This window comes from Vipera ursinii, assembly GCF_947247035.1.
Source record: "Vipera ursinii genome assembly, chromosome: 1".
Lineage (NCBI taxonomy): Eukaryota > Metazoa > Chordata > Lepidosauria > Squamata > Viperidae > Vipera > Vipera ursinii.
The window spans coordinates 156,938,565-156,963,004 of record NC_139512.1 but is presented as its reverse complement, the minus strand read 5'-3'; the positions used below and the strand labels follow the sequence as shown (position 1 = coordinate 156,963,004).

General features: G+C 39.5%; 1 protein-coding gene across 1 annotated transcript in view; it reads right to left on the bottom strand.

The window, feature by feature from the left end:
• The window catches only part of MYO3B (myosin IIIB), a gene marked incomplete at both ends in the record, with an annotated part of 400,700 nt that overhangs the window by 121,476 nt on the left and 254,784 nt on the right, over positions 1–24,440 (bottom strand). Inside the window, 8 exons of the mRNA XM_083368004.1 lie at positions 4,299–4,452; positions 4,986–5,133; positions 6,676–6,886; positions 7,003–7,129; positions 8,556–8,670; positions 15,056–15,154; positions 19,589–19,791; positions 20,986–21,069. Coding sequence (XP_083224130.1) covers positions 4,299–4,452; positions 4,986–5,133; positions 6,676–6,886; positions 7,003–7,129; positions 8,556–8,670; positions 15,056–15,154; positions 19,589–19,791; positions 20,986–21,069 — 1,141 coding nt within the window. The remainder of the gene's footprint in view (positions 1–4,298; positions 4,453–4,985; positions 5,134–6,675; positions 6,887–7,002; positions 7,130–8,555; positions 8,671–15,055; positions 15,155–19,588; positions 19,792–20,985; positions 21,070–24,440) is intronic.

The window sequence follows — 24,440 nt, the reverse complement described above, 5'->3', positions numbered from 1 at the left end:
TTGGAGTATGGTTTCAAATGGGAAAGAAACCAAAACCGAAGAAAGGAATAAAATAAATAGAAATCAGAAACAATTCTTGATGTTTAAAATATGTATACCGCAATTATCAGGGCACAATGGAAGGGAAATGTATAACTTATAATCAAGTAGTTTCTTAGTAATGTTTTAACTTATTTTTTTCCCTTTGTTTCTTGTCTATTTCTATGTAATCATTACATAAGCTAGAACCATTTAGAAATTAGTATTTACTTTCTAAATAAGAATTAATTTTATTTACTTCCTGAATAAGAACTAGAAATATTAAAAATGGCCCATGTTTGGATTGCAAATCAGCCTTCCCCATTACAGTTTCTGATCATATAATCAGAATTATTTCCCTCTCAATACCAATTGCAGCCGATATTGCTGTATTAAGTATTTCCCACAATTTATTTTTATTATTATTCATTATTGTCATTTACATAAAATAGTCATTAGCTCAGCGACATAGGTAAATCACTTTTTTCCTTTTATATTTTTGTGAAAAGCCTCCTTGGGCTACCTTTTCAGTAGCCGTGTGACTAAATTTACAAAATACAGTGCTGTATTTAAAGTTGTCCTGTATTTGAAGGACATACTGTACCTATCTCAGTTTAATCTAAAGACTGTTTCTCACAACCAGCTAACCATGGCCAAAGAAGATTTTTCCCCCCCAGTCTACTCTGGAAGCAGTCTAAATTTACCCTTGTTCTACTTTTTAAAGTAGGGGTTTTTTATCTTCTCCCAATTCAAGGCTTGGCCTAAAGATTATATGTCTTTTTAAAAATTCTGGTAGCAAGGGGTTAGGAGTTGGCATTTGCCAAGCTCCGACTGTCTGATTGAGGCTGCTATAGATATGCTTGCTCCACACCATTCACTAGGCACTGTAATGCCTGGAACATACTCTGCTTTCAGAAATTACAGGGGATCTTTACCTATGCTGGTATACCAGTCTTTTGAAACATCATTGACTGGTTATAAGTGTTCAGTAATTTTTCAAATGAGGGTTGCTGGTTAATTTGTCCCATCTCAGATAAAAGCATTAAAGATTTTCTGAGCACTTACTGCTTTGAGAATTGAAGATACACATATCTACCAGTTCAGTAGAACTGTTTCCAAACATTTCCCACTTGACAAATTGGTGGAATAGAAGTGGCTGAGATTAAGCTGTAAAGACTTTTCATGCTCCGGTCTGTACTCTCCTCCATACCACCTATCTATCAATTGGCTATTTGAGGTCTACTGTCTTCCAGACAACATGTTAAAAAGCAGCCCAAGTATCGCTGCTTTGGCAACCTATCACTTAGATCAGGGGTGTCAAACTCAATTTTATTCTAGGGCCGCATCAGCATTGCGGTTGCCCTCAAGGAGCCAGGTGGGTATGGCCAGGGTGGGCGTGGCTAAAGTGCATATGGCCTACTGGGTGGGCGTGGCCAGCTCTACATCGTTCACATCAAGGGTGCCTATGGGTGCCTGGGCAGGAGTGGGACAGATCTGAGGGTCTCTGGCAGGAGGAGGGTCTCTGGGCCAGGGCCAAGGCAGTGGGGGCCGTTCCCTCACTGTTTCCAGGATGACTTCGCAGGCCACATGAAACCACTTTGCGGGCCGGATCCGGCCCCCGGGCCTTGTGTTTGACATGTCTGACTTAGATAACTTGAATGGCAACTAAAGTACCAATCCAGGCATTTGTCCATGCCCAATTCACTGCTTTCTAAGAAAAGCAGTTGGTAGTAGTTTTTGCCACCAGCTGCTCAGACTGAGAAGGGAAAATAAAGCCCCAAAAAATCTACCAATTGCTGCCCTTAAATTGTGCTGCATCAAAAATGTAAAGGTTTAAGCAAATTAGAATTCAGCCTCAGGAAATCCAAATTATACTAGCATATTTTTTTTTGCCAATTCAGAGACTAGAGCAACAAACATTAATGCAGCTGTGTGGAAGACCTACAAAATGGTCTTGACATTTATCGTATTTTTCTCAAAATTTAAGATGAATAGGACTAATCCCTATGAAAATGCCTATCTTGGAAAGGTATGCTGACTGGGTATATAGAAATGGCTTTTCCTGCACTGCTCCTAAACCATACAAGAAATTCCTTTGGTAAATGTCTTATTTCTTTACTTTGAAAGCACGTCACTTTATTTTTTTTAAAAGTTAATAGTTTTACTTTTCCTTTAATCATGCAGCTCATTTTAGATTGTAAGAAATGATATATAGATAGTATGAGATCAAGCAGTGGGCAGTTGTAATGTTGAAACTCTGATACTTTAGCATATACATGGAATTAACTACTCACTTAAGACAGAAAGAAGGAAGGGAACACAATTTTGCTTTTTGGAGCCCATGAGTAATAAACCAGCCACCTTTTCAGGCTAACTTGTAAGCCTAATATTTCATTTCATTTCATTTCATTGAATTTTTATACCGCCCTTCTCCCGAAGGACTCAGGGCGGTGAACAGGGCATATAAATAGAAGTACAAAAGTTAAAAAGGATTAAATTGTTGCCCAAATTAAAACAATCAAAATATAAAAAACATTAAAACCCTAACATTTCCCCCATCAGGCCAGGCCAGCTTGTTCGAATAAATGGGTCTTTAACCCGCGCCGGAAGGAGCGAAGATCCGGTGCCATCCGGAGCTCAACCAGCAGTTGATTCCATAAAGCCGGGGCGCCCACAGAGAAGGCCCTCCCCCTGGGGGCCACCAGCCGGCATTCTCTGACCGGAGGCACCCTGAGGAGGCCCTCTCTGTGGGAACGCACAGGGCGGAGGGGAGTCGACGCCGGCAGCTCACAAAGTTTTATTACATTTTTTCTAATCTGAAGCACAAATTCAATATTTACAATGATCCTTTAAGCCTTATTGTGTTTTCTGTGTATCAATATATAATAATAATAAAACCCTCCAAATATATTGCTTTTTATATCTATTGTAATGTATGTTCCTGTAAGGCAGGTTACTACTATTTCTATAGTACTGATAACAGAGATTTTAAAAATAGAGTACTCTAATAAAGTACCACTTCCCTAATAAGAACCATTTAATACATTAAAGAAATAAATTGTAATTAGAAACTTGCTAATCTTTACTTCATTCTCTTAATCATTATGCCACCATAATTCCATAGAAATCTGAAAACAGTTTGTACATCGAGGGAGGATTCAGAACAATCAGAAAAAACTCTAATATTTTGTGCTTATATCAACTTTACTAAATGTTACTAAATGTTTCTTATATTTGATAACTTTTTTCTGCAGTTGATTTATCACAATTGTTTCATTTTAGATATTCTACAAAGTATACAGAAATTAAAGCAAAAGATCTCAACATGGGCAATAACAGAAAAATGTAATGTGACACTTTTTTAGTTATTTCCACTGAAACATAAGTTTGTTTAAAGAGCAATTTGGAACCCTACTTCCAATATTAGCAGACGTATCGAGTAAGTTGTGCAAATTGCTAGTGTTTGATCAGCTAGCACAAAATGGGCAACAAGCAGTTTCTACATCTCAGATAAAGGGCAGGCAGTTAACCCAATAGAGTAAACAAGGAGCCAAAACCCATTTCTGATACTTTCCTAACTGCATTACTGAATGACAAAGCTGATTTTGAATTATCCAGTCTCTGCATTCAGAAATTGTTGGGAAACTGTTCATACATCCCTATTTGAAACCTCTACAAAAATATTAATTTTCTATTATCTTTCTTAATGAGATAAATACCAATTGCCCTAATCAGTCAATTCTTTTACAAGACACATCAATCTAAATAGTGGTTACAAAATTATTTTAAGCTGTTTCTTTCACTTATTTTTCACACAGCTAGAGAGGTAATAGTGCTAAAGAAGCCTAGTTTATTTCTAATGGGAGTAGGATTTTTTTCTCCCATTTTTTTAAGTGACTATCGTTTCCTGCTACAGCTTGATACACTCCCAGTTTCACAGAAACTCTGCTGTAAGGCTCAATTCTTTCTATGTGTTATTTGTTATTCAGCAATTGCTTAATCAGCGGATAACCCTCAGATGTGGTTTGAACCACATATCAGCTGAACTGATATGCATTCAGTTGCTTCCATTAATAGTAACAGTTTATTATATGGAGATGTCTATCTATAATTATTACAAAATACTCAACAGTTTAATCAGTTGACTCCAAGAGTTTAATGCAGTCAGCTTGGATTTAAACTTTATAAAAGATACTAATTGTTCTCTTGCTTTTTTTTGTGTGTGTGTGTGTATGTGTGTGTGTGTGTGTAACCATTTGGGATTTCTGAACAGGTCATACCAACTAAAGTTAGATCTGTTGCTTGGGGAAATCGGCTTTCTTCATCCAGTAGAGAAAGTAGCCCCATTGGTTTCTGAAGGAACATATCTAAGAGTGGTCTGTTGTCTTCATAATCAACCAAGACAGCATCAATTCCTTCATTTTGATATTCCATCTAAAGTATTAGAAAAGTTAGTAAGTCATAAATATCACTATAGGAATATTCTATATTCAGTAGTCTGGCCTTTCTTATTTATCTAGTTACAAAGCTGAGAAAACAATAAGGCAAGCAATTTTCAAAACATGTTGCTGCTTTGTGAACTGCTTCTCTTACACTTGATCCTGGTTTTCACGTAACTAAAATTCATATGTTGCTTTTAATTCTACTGATTTGCAGAAAAAGTATCTTTTATTTAACACAATAGCACACTATCGCATACAAAAACAATATATTCCAAATGCATTGTTCAGTACATAGCAAAGATAACAAATTTTAATTGCTATATACAAAGTTGTGTTTATAGAAGTTGCGTGTGTGTCTAATAAATTCCCAGGGTGAAAGCTTTTTCCCTTTCTGAGAAAATGTTTATTTTCATAGAAGACAGATGAAGTCATAAACTTCATACCAAAATCATCTTCTTTGGTTGATTGGTCTTACAAGTCCAAGCCGAGCCTGCAGAATTTGCTATTGAGTCAATCAAAGCTTACCTGCTCAAGTGCAAATATGTGCTGATTGAAATAAAATTGGATCTGCTCATTTGCAATGTTTATGCACAGCTGTTCAAATGAGTTCCTTGTAAAGTTCTCAAATCCAAAAATATCCAATATCCCAACATTCATTCCACTTTCAGCATTGCTGTTTGAAAATGAACCAAAAAAATAATATCAAATATAATACTATAATATGTTCCTTATTTTCCACCAAGACTACTATATAACCTATAAGTTCAGTTTTTGAACCTGTGCTTATTTTTAATGTTGTTACTATTTTGAAGTAAGATATTAAACAGAATAAGTATTTCCTTCTGGGACAAAACTTAACACTGCAAATATGAATGCCTTAAAGAAAAAAAGAGTTCATTTCTCCACTATCGATTTATAGTATCTATCTAGATCATTCAACCACCATTGTGCCAAAGTAACAGGCTATGAAATGTTCAGGCTATGAAGATGCAATAAATCACTCGTGTGGAAATGATCAGATACAAAAATATACACACTAAGTAAATTATCATTTACCAACTTAGGTAAACATTACAGTGAATGTTTCCTAACCTAGCAAACTTAACTATGGCATTTCTTATTAGAAATTTGACATTTTAAAACTAAATCTACAGAACAGCTAATAGACATTAGCAACCTGTGCCCTCTAGATCAGGGTCCCCAACCCCTGGGCCATGGGCTGGCACTGGGCCATAGCATGCCAGAAACCAGGTTGCACAAACAAGCAAAGCCCCATCTGTGGGATGCAGACACCAAGTCCATGGAAAAAATCTCTCCACGGAACCAGTCCCTGGTGCCCAAAAGTTTAGGGGTCACTGCTCTATATATAGTGGATTGCAACTTCCACTATATTCCACACTCCAGAATGTCATATATGCAGTCGTCTTAGCTGGAGCTGTTGGGAACTGAAATATAGAAGGTTGTTTATTCCATGGAGCAGTTCTTAGCAGTGTAGATCATCCACCATTCTCAAAGACATGTTGGTTCATGCCAGCCAAGATGAATTCATCATTATTAGCTTCCCTTCTGCTGGAATTAATGGGTGGGAAAAACCATTCTGTTAATGCCAAGCTAGCATGGAAAAGGGAACCAGTCCAGACACTTTTTAAGGGAACTAAAGGGCACAAGGTTTCAAAAGTTGCTTCTTCCTGCCCTTGCAGGATTAATTAGGAGCTGATGGGCGAATATGCGCAGTCTTTCACTGGCAAAGCTTCTTTCTCTTAGATGAGAGGATTCTCCAACCCAACCAGGATTTACTTTTGGTCTCAGAATTACCAAACTTTTGAACAAAGGATACATTGGTGTTGCTATATTAGGCATAGTTCAGCACAAGAAGTTAATGACTGGGACTGAATTCAAAGGTTTACTTTATGCTGAAGATAATAAAATGAAAATCAGGAGGAAGATAAAAGATAATGCAATTAAAATATCTTCTAGTATCTTTCCAGGGAGGGACGTGATTTTAACCCAAGTGAATCCCATTTACCTACTTAGTTAAATCCCAATCAAGTCTTTGAAAACACTGGAGTTAATGTCCCAGGAACAAAAATGCAAAATCACAGCAAGGAAACCAATTTGAGGCATTATCTAAAATGAACAGTAAACTCTCGATGTAAAATAGAGAAATATGTAGGCATCAACAAGTAAATATGCAATTTATTGACTGTTAACTTGCCATATATTTTTATCAGGTTGCAGCAGGCTATTAATCCGATTTACAATCCAGCTGAAGAGTCGGCCATAAAGAGCCTTTGACATGGCATCGCGTACATCAGCTGCTTTGTCCACAGTGTTTGTTCGGATAATGGTCTCACCTCGTGTGACAACACAATGTGAGGTGAGAGCTTCCTGAAGTTCTTCTGAGCCAATGCTCAGTAGTGCAGCAGCTGAAAGACAGGGATGTTGTAAAATGGGGGCCAAAGTGCTAGCCACCCAGTGTGAAATTAGATTTCCTGATCATATTCTGCATCAGGACAATGCAGAGATTTTAGCAAATATTTACCATTATCTAAGGCTTCCATATTGGGCACTTCACTTTTATCAGTTTGGTGTTGTGAAGAAATGGCAGCAAATTCAATATTTCCCGTATTTAAGATCCCAGCCAAAATTCGATACACTGAATGCACTTCCTGAAAATGGTAAGAGAGTCAGAACTATAAACATCAACAGGATACCCACACAACACTTTGGAGAACACACACATTCTGAGGACAGAATATTTGCATATAACTCCATAATCCGAACGCACCAAGCCATAATGTCCCTCTCCAATTATAATGTACATTCAACACCTTAGCATTTTTGGCCATTGCAAAAGCTGGAAGGTGCTAACCTAATGTAGCCACACTTCATGGTCTTAGGAGGATTTATATCATTATTCTTTTTCTTTACTTCCAAGTGTACTTCTATCATCTTATTTCTAATCCTATCTTAGATTGACAGCCTCTTCAACAGCCAGTTTCTATGGCCTGATTGATTCATTCATATATTCTGAGCAATGACGGAATGTTTATTTTGACTCTTTATATATCAGTTTCATATACCCGTTTAATTCTTCATATACCAGTTTTTCTGTTTATAAAAGAAATCTGCCAAACTGTGAGATGCCTTGCGGCGAGATGGACAGCAAACAAAGTTAATCAATAATCAAATAATAAATAAAACAAATGGGCTAACACCATGCCAAGCAGATCCTAGAAATGTCCTACTGCAATGTGAGCCTCAAAGGCAGAGTCCCAAAAGATTCTGGTGCATCACAGAAAAAGCCCAGATGGGACCTGGTGGGTTTGAGGGAAGGACTGATGAGTTTCTCCAACTGTATTCCTAAATACAGTTGCCTGATAAAATGCCTAATCTACAGTTAAATTATTAAGAAAACTTTATTTTCTTGTTATTGGCTTTAGAATTAATTACGTGATTCAGGGGCAATTTACACGATGTTATTGGTGCCAAATATTGATTCTTCTTCCTCTGGTTTAGTGCTGATTCAAGTTTAGTAATTCTAACTCTAGTGAACCACTCCACTGCTGTTATTACAGTGCTACTCTCACTTGGGAACCAGAAAAAGAGCCTCAGTGGAGCAGTGGGCTAATGCCTCCTTAAGTAACACCAGCTGCCTGCAATTAGTGCAGGTTCGAGTCCCACCAGGCTCAAGGTTGACTCAGCCTTCCATCCTTCCGAGGTAGGTAAAATGAGGACCCAGATTGTTGGGGGCAATAAGCTGACTTTGTAAAAATGCCGCTTGGGGGGGGCGAAAGCCCTAAAAAGCAGGCATATACATAGAATGAAGGCTATTGCTAAGCACATTGATTTGTGCTTTAGATTGTAAGCCGCCCTGAGTCTTTGGAGAAGGGCGGGATGGGATTTTTTTTAAAAAGTATTCTACATGCCATATATAGAATTGTCCAAAGCTGATCCGGTAGTCACCATTGTACCGATACTTAGCAATACTATACTAAATAAGCCTGAATTAAGTTGCCCACTGAAAAATATAAATTTTTAAAGCAAGACCAACGTTATTCTGGCAACTATATATATAAAAAAATCACCACTTACCTCTTTAGTAAATCCTATGATCCGAAAGCAATGCTGGATTGCTTCAAACTGAGTTCCATAGGATTCTTTACTAATAATATCATGCAGCATTTTTCCTGTGTCATTTGCAATGTACCTGTGTAAAATACATAACTGAATCTCATTTGATGTCACAGCTCTTTTCACATCCATAGATCCAGAATTAGCCGAAGAATGTGACCACATTGCTCTACGGCATCCCTGACTTTAAATTAGAATAGAGCTGGAAGGGACCTTGGAGGTCTTCTAGTCCAGACTTAATTAAATACATGAAGACTGAAACACCCAAGATTATGGATCTCATAAATCTCTGCCTAACCACATACTTCCAATTTGATAGACAAACTTACTATCAAATTAAAGGTACATTTATTGGATCGCCGCTTTCAGGACCTACTGTATAGCAGAGGTTGTTATGCAACATCTACAGTAGACGTTACAGCAGTTACACAAATACAACACAAAATATGGATTAGATATGTAGACAACACCTTCACCATACTAAAAAAGGTCCAATTAGAGAACAACACAGAACCATCAACAACATCTTCAAAGAAATCCACTTTAGCAGAGAAGAAAACTACCGTATTTTCCGGCGTATAAGACGACTGGGCGTATAAGACGACCCCCCAACTTTTGAGATGATTTTCAAGATTTTTCGTCTTATACGCCGGAAAATCAGCGAGCCCGGGAAGCCACGCCCTCCCCTCTCACTGTGGAGGAAGCAGGGCAGGCTGGCGTCTGGCGGGAGCCGGCAGGGCAGTCCTGCGCATGCACGCGCTCCCCAGCTGTTAAGGAGCACTCCTTAGCAGCCAGGGAGTGCGCGCGTGTGCAGGACTGCCCTGCCGGCTCCCGCCCGACGCTCTTCCCTCTTGAGGCAGCATCGCTCCCCGGCTCCTAAGGAGTCCTCGGGGATGCTGCCTCAAGAGGGAAGGACTGCCCTGCCGGCTCCCGCCCGACGGCTCCGCCGATGCTGCTTCAAGAGGGAACAGCGTGAGGTGCCTGCCATGGCTCTTGAGGCATGCTTCCTCCACAGTGAGAGGGGAGGGCGTGCCTTCCCGGGCTCGCTGATTTTCCGGCGTATAAGACAACTGGGCGTATAAGACGACCCCCCAACTTTTGAGGTGATTTTCATGGGTTAAAAAGTCATCTTATACGCCGGAAAATATGGTACAACCCTTCCTGGATACCCTGATCAGCAGAGACCACAATGGCAAACTAGAAACATAAGTGTACTGAAAAACCATCCACACCAAGCACGTGCTCCACTATCAAAGCAACAACCCAACCTCCTACAAGAGAAGCTGTGTAAGAACTTTATTTAGACAAGCACAAATTTGTTGCAGCAACCCTGAACAGCAGAAAAAGGAAACAGAGCATTTATACAACATATTCCAACGAAACTGACTTCCGGTGGCTCCGCGGCGCCGGAGACAGCCTTCCCGGGCTGCCCGCGGCTCAGCTGTGTGATTTTTCGCCCGAAACAGCGCCGATCAGCTGTTCGGGCGAATTTGAAGCCCCCTCCTCGGGAGAAGAGGAGGGGGTGAGCCCCCAGGTAGGGGTCGAGTTCTCCGGGGCCGCCTGAGCTTGGAGCTTGGGCGGCTGAAGGATTGAACTCCCCCGTAGCCTGGGCTGCTCCCAGCTGGCTAGCGTCTCTGCTCCGGACTTCATGGAGCAGAGCCAGGCGTCTGCGACCATCCCTGCTTGAAGGAGAGACTATGAAAGGAAAAGAGCAGGCAGAGCAGTACAGGAGGGAAAGATGAAGAGATGAAGAGGATTATCTTATTTTACTCTCAAGCTTGATGGACTTTGCTTAAAACTTAAAGTGAAAGTGCGTCACAATTGTAAGTAAAAGATGGCGGCTAAACCTCCCCCTAGAACTTTTCGGAGTGCTGGAAATTCTCCGGTGCAACAACAATCATTATTGCAGGCGTTGCATTCTCCTGATGTATTGACATCGAAGGATCTTGAAAAACATACCCAGTTAATTTTGGAGTCAATGGGTGTTAAATTTCTACAGATGGAGGAGAAATTGGAGAAATTGGAGCAGAGAATGGAAGAAAGGATGGAGCAGAAACTTAGAGAGATGAAGGTAGACATTTTGTCCTCAGTGCATAAAGTAGCTAAATGTGTGGAGGTGCTGGATGATCAAGTGGAAGACTTGACTCAAAAGAATGCTATACTAGAAGCAAAAGTATTGGAAATTGAAGATTTAAAAGACAAAATGGATAGCGAACAGAGTCTGGCTCAATTTTACCAGATGCAGTTTGCTGTTAGAATTAGAGGCCTAAAAGAGAATATTAAAGAAGATTTAAAGCAGCTGGTTTCTGAGGCTTTTGAGGGGGTATTGAACCATCCAGCATCGGAAATAAAACAAGGCATGGACAAAGTGTTTCGTGTGAATTCGTGGATTGCTAAGCAGAGAAAGTTGCCTAGAGATGTGGTGGTTTATTTTGTAAAAAGGGAAATTAGAGATGAAGTTATACAAGCTGCCTATGATACTAAAGTTGTGATTGCTGGTCAAGAAGTTTTGGTTCTAAAAGAAATTCCTCCAAAGATTTTAAAGAGAAGGAAGGACTTTATATTTCTTGTGCAAGAGCTCAAGCAAAGAGATATAAGGTTCAGATGGGAGATCCCAGCTGGGTTGAGCTTCATGTATGATGGCAAAAGGTACTGTTTGGGTACTGTGAAGCAAGCGCATGATTTTTACAACAATGTTTTAAAAGCAACCCCATCAACACTTTTGGAAGCTGCAGAGGGATCTGGAGAAGGAGAACATCAAGAGGATGAAGATGGGCAGATAGACGAGAAGGGTACAGGAGGAGATCAAGCTGCAACTCTTTTGGATGATCCTAGAGAACAGAGGGTGACGCGTGCTGCCTTAAAACGTTCAAAAAAGATAAAAAAATAAGACCAGTAGAAATCTATGGAACTTCCACAATATACTTATAGTCAAGTGGTAGTTGTGTTTTTAAGAGTTTTGGGATGATATGTATGGTAACAGAATTTTTAATTTGGAATTAATGGACAATTTACTACAGAGGAAGAGGAAGAAAGTTTTGTGGGTTAATGCGGGTTAATTTGTGTAAGAACTATCTATTATAGCCTATTTTGGCTAGAGAGGTTAATAGGGATAGGTGCTTGTGATGTGTAAGTGAGAATATGTCTAGGTAATAGTGAATTGTGGAAGAACATAGATGGGAATGATGCTAGTTTTCTTTTATTTTAGTTCTTTATACATATTTAGTATTGTTAAGATTGGTTTACTCTATATAAGCTAGAGAGTGATGGATTTTAGAGTTTATAATTGTTAGTATATGATTGTTTATGATTGCTTTTTAGATATATACCTTGTATTTTGCTCTGGGAAGTCGGGGGGGGGGAGGGGGGGAGGAGGGGAAGTAGAGAGGGGGAGGCAGGGGAGGGAGGAGGGAGAGGGGGAGGGGGGGAGATAGGGGGGAGGTAGGGAGGGGAGGAGGGAGGGGGAAGGGGGGTTTTTCAAAGGAAAATTGTATTTTAAAACTTTTCAATTAAAAAAAAAAACATATTCCAACGAAACAGATAGCCATGCAACTTTATCAAAAACTGCCTGACCATTCAATCTAACACAGCACAACCCATAAAAAGCCCTAAAAAGAATAACATTGCCATACATCAAGAACATATCATAAACCACCAACAGACTACAACTATGTGGAATCAGTGTAGCACACAAGCCAACTAAAGTTCTTCAAAGCATCCTAAGTAAACCAAAAGACCCAACAGCCCCAGAAGAAAATACAGGACTCATTTACTACATACAGTGTAATGACTACAACTGCCAATACAAAGGATAAACAGGTATAAGACTGGCAAAATATATTCATGAATATGAAATAGCAGTCAGAAGACATGATGAAAACTCTTTAATTTCACAACATATGACAGATTTAACCGTAGTTTAAATTGGGAAACTGTGACCATCCTAGACCAAGCCAAGGCCCCAAATGCTAGGGAATTTCCAGAAGCCTGGCATTCTGACAAATTAGCCATCAATAGATACATAGACATCAATAATATCTATATATTATGCAAAAGAAACAAGCAACGAGAACACGGGGATGTTGAGGCTTATTGATGCTGGAACTGCCGGACAGAAATGATCTGCACTCTGACTGTTCAAGCCCAGCTCCATGAGACAAAATGAGCTCCTGTTACTGAGCTCCTGTCACTCAGTCCCTAGCTCCTGCTCACCCAGCAGTATGAGAGCAGGCAATATTGCAAGTAGATAAAAGGGTACCCCTTCAGTGGGGAAAAAATACCTAGCTATGTTTATGTGTGCAGACAGGGAAGTTGGCACTGGACCTGGCCACACGTGAGGCATCGCAACATGAGGCGAGGCAAGACCGGCAGAGGAGACTGGAAGAACCAGCAACCCGAGGGCCACAAGCTAATTGGTGTAAACCTAGTTCACCTCCCTCCCCCACAGTGTACCATGAATAGGCGTGCAAGTGCTGAACAGAATGAATTAGCAATCTAGGCTGTCAGGACTGCATTGTGTCCAGCATTGTATAATGTATAACATTATATGCTATATGTTAAATAAATAAATAAATAAACAAGCCAAAAGGGGAACAAATAAACCCAAGCACCTCTCCACCAGCACTCAGCACCCAGATGAGTATAGATTAGATCCATGATTAACATTAGACCAACAATCAAGTAAACAAGACGCAACTGAGGAACTACCAAACAAGCCAACAATAAAACAGCCTAACCAAAGAACCTCTAGGACCACCTCACCAATACTGACAGAGCAAGCCAGTAGAATAAAGACTGGGAACAAATCCCACTCTTTACTTGCACAGATGATGTTACCTAGTTTGGATAATGAAACGTCTGCAAGAAAACAACCAAGCTCAGAGAGCGCCAAGGACCCCTTGCAATGTATAGTTCCTGGAAAGTAAAATAACAAGGCTGCTGCCTGAAAATCAAATCCACGACTCAAATCCCTTTTGAACAGCCCTTACATAATTCTGAGACTGAGCCAAAAGCTCAGACTAAACCCTCGTTAAAGAACTATTTCAACCTAATCAGTGAGCATATATGATGCTAACATACAGTACCTGTTCTGTACCAGCCTGCTACCGGCCCTGCAGCAAAAGCAGGGACGACCCCTTTACAAACGGCAAGAGGCTGGAATTACGCCTGCCAAATTTATTCACATAAAACAAGAGCAAGACAAGACACCAACCATAAAACACGAGCTAAGAAGCAGGAACAATCCAAGCGGTTGCCTTCAGCAAACCAGCCCTCCCACACATTCCCCTTAAATACAGTTCAGGGCGTGGCCTCTCTGTGCCTCCTTCCGAGGTGCCCCATTGCCTTCCTCTGTTTACTCCTGACTGACTGCCTCCTGCGTCGGGCGTCCTTGAACAGGGCCAGCTGTGGGTCATCTTCATCCATGCTGTCAGGCTCACACAGCTGGGTCTGCATCGTGACCAGATGAGAGGGGCCTTGCTGGGGGCTCTCATCAAGCTGTCCAATCCCCTCAGCAAGCTCTTCAACACCCCCCTCCTCCTCCTCTGAGTCGTCTGACCCAACTGCCGAACCCACAGGCTGACCCTGAATCACAACAGTACCTATCAATTCAACCCAGACTGCAGCATCTCAATAAATATCTGGCTATTTCCTAGATATTGTCACATTCTTGTATAATCGATAAATGTAATCCTTAGGACAAATACCTACTCTCAGCTTAGTCTACCTGACTGGGTTATTGTTGGAAGAAAATGGGAAGAGAGACTATTATATATATGCTGCCTTAAGCACCTAATGAAAGGTAGAAGTCTAATGAGCAAACTAATATTAGAAGGACAAGCATCTGCAAAGAATTGAAAATATGTTATTTGCAAAGTGTACAGGGACACATTAAACCTCTCATTTTTATCTCCTTTTCCCATTACAAACACCATGACTAGCATATTATAAGCTGTACTTTTAAATGATGCTATTATTTTCAAAATGAGGACTTCAGAAAATACAGTTAGGTAAATTTTGGGTCAGTCTCAAAGTTGGGAGAGAACAAGGCAAGCTCCTTGAGAGATCAGAAACTAGAATACCCGAAGGCAAAATTCAGCCTCATATTGCTAATTACCCAAATAGTAATGTACCAATTTAAAACAATTCATTTGGCTTCATTTGTCTAGAATGCTCATACATACCATTAACTTTATAATCATCCATTTTGGAAAGCAGATTAAATCAGAGTGGCGAAACTATAATTAACTGAACTTTTTCATTTTTGACTAATTTAATTAATCCATATATAAATAATAGCATTTCTTCTTGCCTATACAGTTGTATACATAAAAGGACTACCCTGGATGTTTAGGATAAGGGGAATGATTAAGGCAGATTTTAAAACTTCTCATCAAAACAAACGGCTATTCAATATTTAGTTATAACTAGTCTAGCAATAAACACAAGTCAGAAAAAATTACCTGGGAGGCTTTTTCTCCGGGAGCTTATATTCAGAAAGTTTCTTCTGATGATAAAGACCAGCATAAATGTAGTAAAATATATGGAAGTTTTTCTCTCCTCTGTTAGAAAAAAAGAATTAGTGTAGAGCATAAATGTAAGATGTTACCTTTAACCTGAGAATTCAACCAGTATATAAAACAGATCCAGGAAGCAATAGTTCCCCCAAACCACATCTGTTTATATACCTAAAGAAATCCATATGCCCAGACTACCAAATCCATCAGTCTCAGGTTCCTGCTCTATAATTGAAGCAATGGAGTTCTATATTCTCCATCTAGAATAAATGGAGGACACCAGGAGGAAAAAAGATTCTGAAATGTTAGTCTTAACAAACCAAGTCTAAAACCAAGATTTGGATTTCTCTCAGCCAATTGCCATTCTTCTGAGCTGTGGTGGGAGAACTTTACATTTTTTTAACCCTAATTTTTTTAATATATTTTATTGATTTTTTAACATAGTCACCTTAATATTTGTTAAACAGCGTGTTGTTTGGATTTCTATTTAAAAACAATCAATAACAATTAATTTCTATAATTCCATAATCCACATAGTAGCTTTCTTTGATTTTCTCTTCTTCCAATAATATTCTCTTTTACCAATCTTGAATACTGCATTTCTTAGTATTTTGATAGGTAACAATTGAATATAAACATTTTTCTAGTTTTTAACAACCAAATCAATATAAAGCTTCTTTTCTAATTGATTACCTTAATTACCTCATCACAGATCCTGTTCAAAACATTCTTACCAGTTAAGATTTTCTCAGAGTTAATTACACTTATGTATTTAAGTCTTTTTCCTCATACAAGCCACCCCAAACAATTTTACATTTCTCATATCTTAAAAAAGCAACAAAAAAGAGAAGAAAAAAGAAGGAAATTGTATACTGCTTGAGAAACATGTCCCTCTTAAGCTAAGATACATTTATATCCAGAATTTTTCTATTATTTTTAATCATATTCAACAAATGTTTAATCTTTAAATATTCCATCTAATAAATCCAATCATCTAATCTTTTGAATCTATTCAGAACATTTTTATCAATTGAGATTTTCTCAACATCAATTGCACTTAAGTATCTAAAACATTCCCTTCATATAAGCCATCCCAACATTTTTATATTTCTCACATCATAAAAAATACTATCTTACTTAATGGGCCCATCCTTCTTAAACTAAAATACATTTATATCCAGAATTTTTCTCTATTTGTAACCATATTCAAACAATTGTTTAATCTTTAGATATTCCATCTGATAAATCCCATCATCTAATTTCTTAATTCTAATTTTATCCCCTTTTTTTGCCAAACATCTTTCCTAATCTGTATGTTCTGCTGGACCAAAAAGTCTTCCCATCGTCTTGTAGATGTTGTTGTAAGTACAAGAGACAAATCCAGTAAGATGTTTTTGTGGGTTTTGCCCCTTCATATTCATTGAAAATCTTTTTCTTTCTTTTTCTTTCTTTTTCTTATCATTTTTTGTCTCTCAAATTCTCGTAGTTCTCCTGACAGCTCTATGATCCATTTTGTCAAATCCTTTTTCTTGTCCTCAGACTTATTTTGCAATCTTGAAATGTAGATTATCTTTAGCATGTCAGATATTTACTGCAAGTTTTTCTCCGCCTGGATTAAGTCATAATTCCTTCCATTGTTGGGTTCCATCTTTAAATCTCTTTCCTCTGGTTTATGTTCAGTTGTCTGCTTTATTTGATCATTCTCTATTTTTATTTACTGAGAGTTTTTTTGTTGTAAGGTTAAATTGAAGATGTGTTCATTTATATTTTCAAAGTTGTTTTTAATTTCCTCATAGTTTGAAATCATTGTCGTTTGAATTAGTTGCAACATAGCATACATTTCCTCCTGGAAAGTATTTGTTTTTTCTTGATATGTTCTTTCTGCAGATCTCTGATGTTCCATTATAGCCAAAAATCAAAGTTTTCCTTTCTATGCAAATAGCTTTAGAGTCACAGTTCAATAAGTATTTATAATCCAGGAAGGTCAATATTTTTTCTAAGGTTTATAGTTCTTGCCTTGTAGATAGCCCAAAATGTTTTCTTTCCATTGTTGCATCTGTTCTCTGTCTAGTTAAGAAATTGAAGGTCACAAAAACAAGTTATCTTTTTCTGGGCTTTCTACCAATTCCTATATTAGAGCAACTACAGTTGTATATTTTCATCCACCACTAGATGTCAGCACCAGTTTGTTTTTCAATTTTCAAAACAAGCAATTACTTTCTTCTGTTTTCATCAAAAATATTTTGAAAAGAAAATCTTAACAAATTCCACCAATTTCAAACTTATCTAGATTTAAGTCTTATATTCATTTCATTTCAATATATTTCTGTCCCCCATAAAAGTTTAATTCACCACTTCCTTCTGTGGGAGGGTGGGGCAAGAGTCCCACTCCTTCTCAATTTTTGCTTCTTGGGTTTTTTTCTCCAGGATATCAATTATCAAGTAGAAGAGAGAGAATCAATATTCTTACCCGGTTCCAAACATGTTGTTTATGATCAAGCTTAAATTAGTGCTTTTTGGCTTTGGCTGCTTGTAGCTTGGCTAGACTATGGAGTGAAGCTAGCCTTTCTTCTGCTGGTTTCTGGAGGGTTTTCCTTGAATAACTGGATCGAGTGCCATCTCTCCACGGGCCTCCTCTACTTCTTTTTCGCCTCTCCGGGGTGACTTTAGGCCTATTTAGGGTCCCCAACAGAGAAAATTGCCTATAGTGTGTGGAGTCCTGTGATCCCTCAGCTGCTGCACTACTGCACAAAACTGGAAGCCCTAATCCTAATTTTTTTTAACATTAAAATTGGATCCTGAGTTTTCTTGTTTTCCGTCACAAATGAATGAATGAACCTTGTACAACCATGTATACATTGAGATTGGCTGAGCCTCCCTTTGTGCCCCCCCCACAAATCACAGTCACAACAAACCCTCCATCTTGTTACACCATGTGTGCTAATTGCACAACACACCGGCCTCGCAAGGAAGTCACACATAAAATTATTTCCCGTTCAAGAGCCTAACAGCCCATGGATAAAAGCTGTTCTTCAGCCTGTTGGTACGGCTGGCTATACTCCTATATCTCCTACCCGATGGTAGGAGAGTAAACAGATACCGTCCAGGGTGTGAGTCATCCCTGAGAATTTTCCTCACTCTTCCAAGGCAGTGAGCCCTGGCAATGTCATCCAGTGGTGTCGGGACAGCCCACAATGTCTTGTACTGTGCTCACCACCCTCTGTAATACTTTCCTATCCACGGCTGTCAGACCAGCATACCAAACCACAATACAGTGGGAGAGGACACTCTCTATAATAGACGGGTAAAACAGGGTCATTAGCCATTGTTCTACCTTGTTCTTCTGCAAGACCCTGAGAAAGTGGAGTCTCTGTTGGGTCTTTCTGGCCACCTGGGTTGTGTTAACTTTCCAGGTAAGATCTTCACAGAGGTAGACTCCCAGAAATTTAAAGGAGAAAACTCTCTCCACACAGCCCCACCCCCCGATGTAAAGTGGGGCAGGTTCCTCTTTTTTCCTCCCCCCTTTATGCTGTTTCATCTCCACCTGTAATAAGGCCCACTACGGTGGTATCATCTGCGAACTTAATTATCACAGTAGATGGGTTAGACAATACACAATCATATGTGTACAACGAGTACAGGTAGGGGCTAAGCACGCAGCCCTGTGGCAAGCCGGTGCAAAGCTTCAGGGGGGTGGATAAAACAGACCCAACCCTCACTGTTTGTAACCAGTCCCTGAGAAAGTCTTTAATCCAATCACAGATGGAGGGGGACTTGACTATTGGCCATACTGTCTGGAATGAAGGGTTTTGAAAATCAATACACTAGATTGATAAAGGCTGGTGTATCTAATTATGAATCCTCCAGGCCCAGGGGAATGCTAAAGCAGAGTCCCCCAATTTCTTGGGCACCAAGGACCGGTTCCATGGAAAGAGGTTTTTCCATGGATCGGAGGGGGCATGGTTTCATGTGTTCCTTGCATCCCATGGATGGAGCTTTGCTTGTTTGCATGGACCAGTTTCTGGCATGCCAGGGACCAGTGCCAGTTCACGAACCAGGGGTTGGGGACCCCTGTGCTAAAGTACACTGAATCCTCTATTGAAAGAACAGAGAGCAAGGCCAGAGTTTCTGAGAGCTCTCTGGGTTTCTGCAGATGTTGGGTTGGACTTGAGCACCGCATCCCTTAAACAGCTCCTTCAAAGTCCCCCCCCACCCCAATTGCGTGGGCATACATGTAGGTGCACAGAAGTCATCTCTAGATGGTGACTGGCACCTCAGCACTTCAAGCAGGAGCTTCAAGGTGCACTATGGTTCCTTTGCAAATTGCCTCTCCAAATAATTTGCACAGGCCAGGTATTAGTGCACTGAAGCCAAAATTATACTTAAAACTCTCCAACCTTTTTCCAGTCGAAGATAACACTGCTAACTCATTTATAATAAAAGTGATATTTTAAACAAAACAGTCCAAATTATACCTACAAAGCTTGTTTTATAACTCTGGATTTTTCGAGCAGGTATTCTGAGATTTTTGCTCCCATTACAGCTCCAGTTGGTGTGAACATCATTTCCAAGTATTTCCCAAAACGGCTAGAATTGTCATTGATAGCGGTGCGGGCATTCCCAAATGCTTCGACTAAAGGGTTCACTTGGAGGATCTTCTCCCGCAAAGCACGATTGTTTGCCTTCATAAACAGAAAAGGTCACAAGGAATTTCCTCTATCAACGATATGACCCTCATATTCATTTAAAACATTTCTATCCTCATTCTGCACTAAAAGCAAATGCATCAGCAAGAGGCAGTTGAAAAGGGAACACAATCAGGAACAAGATAACAAGAAACAAGAACAAACAAACAAGCAAACACCCCAGCATTAAATATCCATCTATTAATAGTTTGTGCAAATTTGTTTGAAGAGAAACCTTCCTAATTTCTCTGGGATATAATCCAATGAAAATACAAATTTTAAAAGTTGTTTTATTATACATAAAACCTACTAAAGTTGTTTTATTATACATAAAACCTACTAAATAAATACCTTTTTTCAGTTTTTGTTCTAAAACTCTCTGCATATTACAGGTAGACCTCAACTTAGCAACCATTCATTTAACAATTGTTCAGAGTTATAACTGCACTGAAAAGATTGACTTATGGCCATTCCTTGCACTTACAACTGTGATAGCATCCCCAGAATCATGATTAAAGTTCAGGCATTTAGCAACTGGCACATATTTATGATATTTGCAGAATCCTGGGGTCAGGTGATTTGCCATTTGCAAACTTCCCAACTAGCTTCTGACCAGCAAAGTCAATGGGGGAGCCGGAATCACTTAATGTGTACATGTTTCACTTAACAACCACAGTGCCCCCCCCTTAGCAATCATGCAAAAAGGTTTGTAAAAATCAGGTGTGACTCACACTTAAACACTGCCTTACTTAGCAACAGAAATTCTCATCCCAGAGACTTGGGATCGCAAGTTGAGGACTATCTGTACTATGCTTTAACAAAGGATCTGAGACTGAAGTTAAGAAAAAATGGAAGCGGAAGCTTGTAATCACCTTGTCACAAGATACACTTGAAATGAGAAGGGAAGAAAAAACATGAAACATAAACATGAACCCAAAGATTTGTACACAGTCATCCCTGCCAAATTAGCAAGTGGGCAACCTGTGGCCCCCCCAGATAATTCTACATTACAAATCTCAGCATCCTTCAGCCTGTCCCTCTTGCCTGTGGTGAGGGAGAATTGAAACCCAGTATAATCAGTTGAGACAGAGACTGCTCAACCCTGCACTAAATCTGAGTTTAAAGTTGCATGCAAATGCAGCCAGTACTTCACAGTATTATAATTTGAGTTATGTGACAGTCAGTAAATACCTTTCCCAGGAAGGTCAAATGCTGCACAATGAGATGGGCACTTTCGGTCTTCCCGGCGCCGCTTTCTCCACTGATGATTATGCACTGATGGTACAAAACAGAAGAGAAGATGCATAATTGGCAAGTCAAGGAATATACCTTCATCCCTATATTCATGTGCTTTAATATGCCATTAAACGTTTAACTATTTTAAGTTATACTTTCTTCATGAGTATAAAACAAACTTTCCAAATTGCCCAGTCGAAAGTATTATACACACACACACACACACACACACACACACACACACACACACATGAATCCATGTGTTTGAATTGGATCTAGCCTGCTAATAATGGAGAATACAGACACATTTTCTATTTCTGCCAAATTCTTCCAGTGAGCATTAGAAAGGATTTCTGTCCCTTCTACAAATATAACCGCAGGAAATATTTATATATGAGTGACATTAAATAATGTCTGATTAAATAATGAATGGCCCTGTGCAGTACATGACAAACAAGAAAATTAATTATTTTGCCCATAAAATTTGGAAGGTTTTGTTTTGTTTTTTTGTTCAGGGATGTCCACTGAAGCCTTCAGTATCTGGGCCGCTCCAGATGAAATGGTATGGAGAATTGGGAAGGTGAATCAAACAAACTTAATAATCTGGGACTGTTTCAAACAACTGCAACTGGATGATAATTTCATTGCAAGCACTATGCCCTTGGAACTGACAATATTAGAACTCTCTTGAAATGAGTTTTTGTTTACACAGGCTACTCCCTACCTTTACACAATTCCCCCCCCCTGCTGGCCAGTTTACATCTACACTGGATTGTAGGGAAAGTGCAAGAGTCAGCTCAGACCTCACATCACATACATGGCTACTTCTGTGAAAATAGTAGTCATGTGCTTGGTTGGGCTCTCTCTATGTGACATATCAAATTTGCAACAAGGTGGCATTTAACCCTTTCAGGTTAAGACACTAGTATGGAACAATGACTTAAAAAATGAAGAACATGGCATCACAACATCCAATATCTGCCCTTTAATATTGAAATATATATACATTTTGTTTTAATGTATTTACTTTTTTTTTAACTTAATGAACCTCCGAAAAACTGATGAAGAGAGAAATATGTATCGACAAGTTCTACCAGGTATTACGGCGGAGGCAGGAAACTAAATGGATGATTAATGTTTTTGGCATCAGCTGCCTATTTAGTTGAACTCTTCCTTGGTTCCTGAAGCATCCTAGAAGAACAACTATTCAGAGTACTTATTGGTTGTTCTACTTTTAAAGGTAAAAAAAAAAAGAGAGAAAGGTCCTTCTAACAGTCACCAAATATATTTGGTGAAGATCCCGGCACATCAACTCCTTTTCTCTTTATTCCAAATGGTGATATGCATGTATTTATGAATGAATGAACCTTTATTGTCAAAGTACAACCATGTCTACAATGAGATTGGCTGAGCCTCCCTTCGTGCCCCCACCCCCAACTTACAGTGACACAAACCCTCCATCTTATTACACCATGTGAGCTAATTGCACAACACACCGGCCTCGCAAGTCAATTATGCATAAAGTTTATAAAATTATTTCCCATTCAAAAGCCTAACAGCCCATGGATAAAAGCTGTTCTTCAGCCTGTTGGTACGGCTGGCTATACTCCTATATCTCCTACCCAATGGTAGGAGAGTAAAGAGATACCGTCCAGGGTGTGAGTCATCCCTGAGTATTTTCCTCACTCTTCCAAGGCAGCGAGCCCTGGCGAGGTCATCCAGTGGTGTCAGGGGACAGCCCACAATGTCTTGTGCTGTGCTCACCACCCTCTGTAATACTTTTCTATCTGCGGCTGTCAGACCAGCATACCAAACCACAATACCATACGAGAGGATGCTCTCTATAGTGGACCGGTAAAAGAGGGTCATTAGCCATTGTTCTACCCTGTTCTTCCGCAAGACCCTGAGAAAGTGAAGTCTCTGTTGGGCCTTTCTGGCCACCTGGGTTGTATTAACTTTCCAGGTAAGATCTTCACAGAGGTAGACTCCCAGAAATTTAAAGGAGGAAACTCTCTCCACACAGTCCTCCTCAATGTAAAGTGGGGCAGGTTCCTCCTTTTTCCTCCAGAAGTCTAGCACCATCTATTTCATCTTACCGATATTCAGGTGCAAGTTGTTGTTACAACACCATATGGATAGTTTTTGTACCTCCACCCTGTATGCTGTCTCATCCCCACCTGTAATAAGACCCACCACGGTAGTATCATCTGCGAACTTAATTATCGCAGTAGATGGGTCGGTTGATACACAGTCATATGTGTATAAAGAGTACAGGTAGGGGCTAAGCACGCAGCTCTGTGGCGAGCTGGTGCAAAGCTTCAGCGGGGTGGACAAAGCAGACCCAACCTTCACTGTTTGTAACCGGTCCCTAAGAAAGTCTTGAATCCAATTGCAGATAGAGGGGGAAAATTTCAAGTCAGTCAGCTTCTCGATGAGAGTGCTTGGCAAAATGGAGGTGAAAGCCGAGCTATAATCAACAAAAAGCATCCTGACATAGCTTCCAGGTTTCTCAAAATGACTTACTACAGAGTGTAAAGCAGTAGCTATGGCATCGTCTGTCGACCTGTTCCCCCTGTAGAGCAGGAGTGTTCAACCTTGGTAACTTTAAGACTTTTGGACTTCAACTCCCCAAAATTAAAAAGAGAATGTAAATATTCCCCTTTTCACTTTAAGTAATCACATGCAAAATATTCAGGGACAATGGTGTTCAAAACACAGATCTGCCATTTCATACACTGCAAACATATGTGAAAAGCATGTCCTGTAGAAAAACTAAGGACAATATAAAATTTTGGCCTATGATTACAGATCTAATATTACTACAGAAACAACTCTGATGTAAAGAAGTACCAAGTTGCATATAGAAAAAAGTAGGTATCAGAAAGAATAAAAGATAAAGGGCCACACATACAGTTTTGGTCACCATGATGTAAAAAAGATGTTGAGGCTCTAGAAAGTGTACAAAGAAGAACAACAAAGATGGTTAGGGGACAGAAGGCTAAAACATGTAAAGAACGATTGCTGGAATTGGGTATGTCTAGTTTAATGAAGAGAAGGACATGATAGCAGTGTTCCACTATCTCAGGGGTTGCCACAAAGAAGAGGGAGTCAAGCTATTCTCCAAAGCGCCTGAAGGCAGGACGGAATGGAAACTAATCAAAGAGAGAAGCAACCTAGAACTAAGGAGAAATTTCCTGACAGTTAAAACAATTAAATCATTGGAACAACCTGCCTCCAGAAGTTGTGAATGCTCCAACACTGGAAGTTTTTAAGAAGAGACTGGACAGCCATTTGCCTGAAATGGTATACTGGCTTTGGAACAAATGTTATACCACTATGAAAATTTACTAGTTGAAAATACTTTATCCTGTAAAACCCAGTTTATATCTGAGTTTGGAGAAAACTTTCTC